The sequence below is a fragment of the Austrofundulus limnaeus genome, unplaced genomic scaffold (assembly GCF_001266775.1).
Source record: "Austrofundulus limnaeus strain Quisiro unplaced genomic scaffold, Austrofundulus_limnaeus-1.0 Scaffold297, whole genome shotgun sequence".
Taxonomy (NCBI): domain Eukaryota; kingdom Metazoa; phylum Chordata; class Actinopteri; order Cyprinodontiformes; family Rivulidae; genus Austrofundulus; species Austrofundulus limnaeus.
Genome location: NW_013952699.1, coordinates 103,699 through 106,531, shown reverse-complemented (window position 1 = coordinate 106,531; position 2,833 = coordinate 103,699). Strand labels below are relative to the sequence as shown.

Genomic DNA, 2,833 nt, shown 5'->3' with positions numbered 1-2,833 from the left:
ACAGAAACGTGTGACACCAGCCCTGGAGTTGGTGTGGGGCTGCGCACATTTCCACGTTCAGTAGATTTTTCATACATCCGGAGATTTGCGTGGAAAATGGCGTACGCAAGGTTTTTGTGCGTACGCACCATTGATACATGAGGCCACTGGTCTGTAGATGAGTGTAAACTGCTGAGTCCTGGCCTGTAGATGAGTGTAAACAGCAGATTGCTGGCCTGTAGATGAGTGTAAACTGAAGATTCCTGATCTGTAGATGAGTGTAGACTGCAGAGTCTTGGCCTGTAGATGAGTGTAAACTGCAGAGTCTTGGCCTGTAGATGAGTGTAAACTGCAGAGTCTTGGCCTGTAGATGAGTGTAAACTGCAGAGTCCTGGCCTGTAGGTTAGTGTAAACTGTAGATTCTTGGCCTGTAGCTGTTTCTCTTCTGTGTTGGCCCCTTTTTTGAACAGTGGTTGCTTTGTTTTCCCTGATGTATAACTGATCACAGTCCTCCTGGCACTAACAGCATACACAATATTACTCTGTGCTGGGGGATCGGATCTTTGGGACGAACCAATCTTTGTCATAACGTGTTTTAGGGTTTGAATGTCACTGAGACGTCATGTTAGAGAAAAAACGTCTCAGTTTTTCTGAAACTCCTACAACATACGGAATGACTACTGGTCTGGGCTTGGGTTCTTCATTTTCACCCGGTGGTTGACTGTAGTCCTGTTTGGGTTTCTTGTCTGTTTTGAGGAAATCCTAGTTACGATTACCACATTGCTGCAGGATCTGTCTTTTATGCGATTTCTCCTTCTCCCTGGCTCCTGGGTGTGTGGGGACACTGCTCTGTGGTACRGAGTCCCGATGAAGCATAACTTCAAGCAGAATCAAAAAGAGTAGAAACATGGAGCTGCAGTCATGTGGTCAGACCTGTTCTGATTTAACCCAGACAGGCTCAGAACTTTAAGTGTTTTGGTTCTTTTTGCAGCCACCGTGGTGAAGACTGAGGCTGGCTCTCTGCCAGAAGGGAAGGTGAAGATCAAATTGGAGCACGATGGGACATTACTGGATGTAGATGAAGATGACATTGAGAAGGTGAGTAGAACACAAATCGACAGAGCTCTTAGATTATTTACAGAGATGGAGCTATAATTTAACATGCTGGTAGCTGAGAGTCATCCTTAACACACACCCTGAGCTCTAACACATCTATACATCACATGGTGTCACACATAACGTCATTTTAACTCCAGAGTCCATCTGGATGCTTCTCCATCCTGCTGGGAGACTCCATAAAGACGAAGTAGGCCAGAGAGAGGGTTCAGGAGTTCAGAGGGGTTCTGTCATGAGTCTGCAGCTGAGAGGTTTGTCAGTGTTCAGTACTGCTCACAGATCATTTTACATGAACACTGGACCTTCTGTGGTTCCTAATGCCAGGGACTTTCTCTGCTCAGGTCAGTCTGACTGTGTCGGTCATCAGAAACTGTCTGAGAAAACCAAGTTAAAAACTTCCAGCAGTACTCAAAATCTTAGCTTACAGCTTCATTTTTTGTTTATTTATTAACCTTTATTTGACCTGGATAAGCCCATTGAGATCACAGACCTGTTTTGCAAAASAGGCCTAAAGAGAACCTATTGTACATATTTTTGGTCTGTGGTGGGAAACCAGAGTACCCGGGGAAAACCTGCACAAGAACAAGGAGAACATGCAAACTCCACACAGAAAGACCCCAGTTCTGAACTGAGGATCGAACCCAGGACCTTCTTGCTGTGAGGCATCAGTGCTAACCACTTGTGCTGTAACAGTTTAATTTGATAGTAAACTATTATTTTCATTATAACCCCAAAAGCCCAGCTGATGTGACAGAAGCCATGAAGGTCCAGTTTTGTCTCATCAGTCTCAGAAACTTTAGGACCTGTCATCCTGCTTTTTTTTAGTACTTTCAATCTGATTCTTTTTCTTCTGTTTTTGCAAACAGTGGATCTTTTTCCCTGAAACCCTTTATAATTCAAAATGAGACAAATGGTGTGATCAGAAAGTATGAATGTACGTTGACCTTGAAGTTTAGATTGAACAGTTTCCTCTGATCAACCTGGGGTTTCATGTCTTCTTTTGTCCTGGGAGGATGGGTACAGTCCTGTGAACCTGATATTTGTTTATTATCTTGTCAGCTGTGATCCGAGGAACATGAATCATCTTAGAGATTATCTCGTAGCCTTTATCTTTAATGTATATCTAATTAATATCTGTAATCTTCATTCTGAGCTTATCAGTAAAGGTGAGTTTATCTCACCTTTACAACAACCCAGAGCCTGTTTGTTCCCTTCAAACACATTGAACAGCTGATGAAAAGCTATAAGCCACATTTGATACTTATTATAATAAAACATGACTATAGACCTAAATTCCCTACAAAGATCTTTCTAAAGTAATTCAGCACATCTTCGTAAAATAAAGAGATGATTTAGTCTGTCAAAAGCTGCAGATATGAACCTGATACTTGTTTATTATCTTGTCAGCTGTGATCCGAGGAACATGAATCAGTTTAGAGATTATTTCGTAGCCTTTATCTTTAATGTATATCTAATTAATATCTGTAATCTTCATTCTAAAATTGCCAAGAAATTTGAAAATTTTCATCTGGAATTACACTAAATTGACATGTTTGTGTATGTTGTCCTAATGGTTAGCAAAACTCACAAGGAGTTTGAAAACCATTTCACATCTGTTGCACAAAATTCACTTGACATTCCCATGACGAAGATTATAATCTTTTACTAGTCTGGCTGCTTGATGGATGGTTGGATGGATGGATGGATGGATGATTTGATTGATTTTATTTATTTAACA

The 2,833-nt window shown here is 41.2% G+C and overlaps 1 protein-coding gene across 11 annotated transcripts in view; it reads left to right on the top strand.

Moving 5' to 3' along the window:
- The window catches only part of myo18ab (myosin XVIIIA b), a 145,687-nt gene that overhangs the window by 54,951 nt on the left and 87,903 nt on the right, over positions 1-2,833 (top strand). For all 11 annotated transcript variants that reach the window (XM_014021564.1, XM_014021567.1, XM_014021565.1 and 8 more), the window contains one exon: positions 971-1,077. In XM_014021564.1, the coding sequence (XP_013877018.1) occupies positions 971-1,077 (107 nt within the window). The remainder of the gene's footprint in view (positions 1-970; positions 1,078-2,833) is intronic.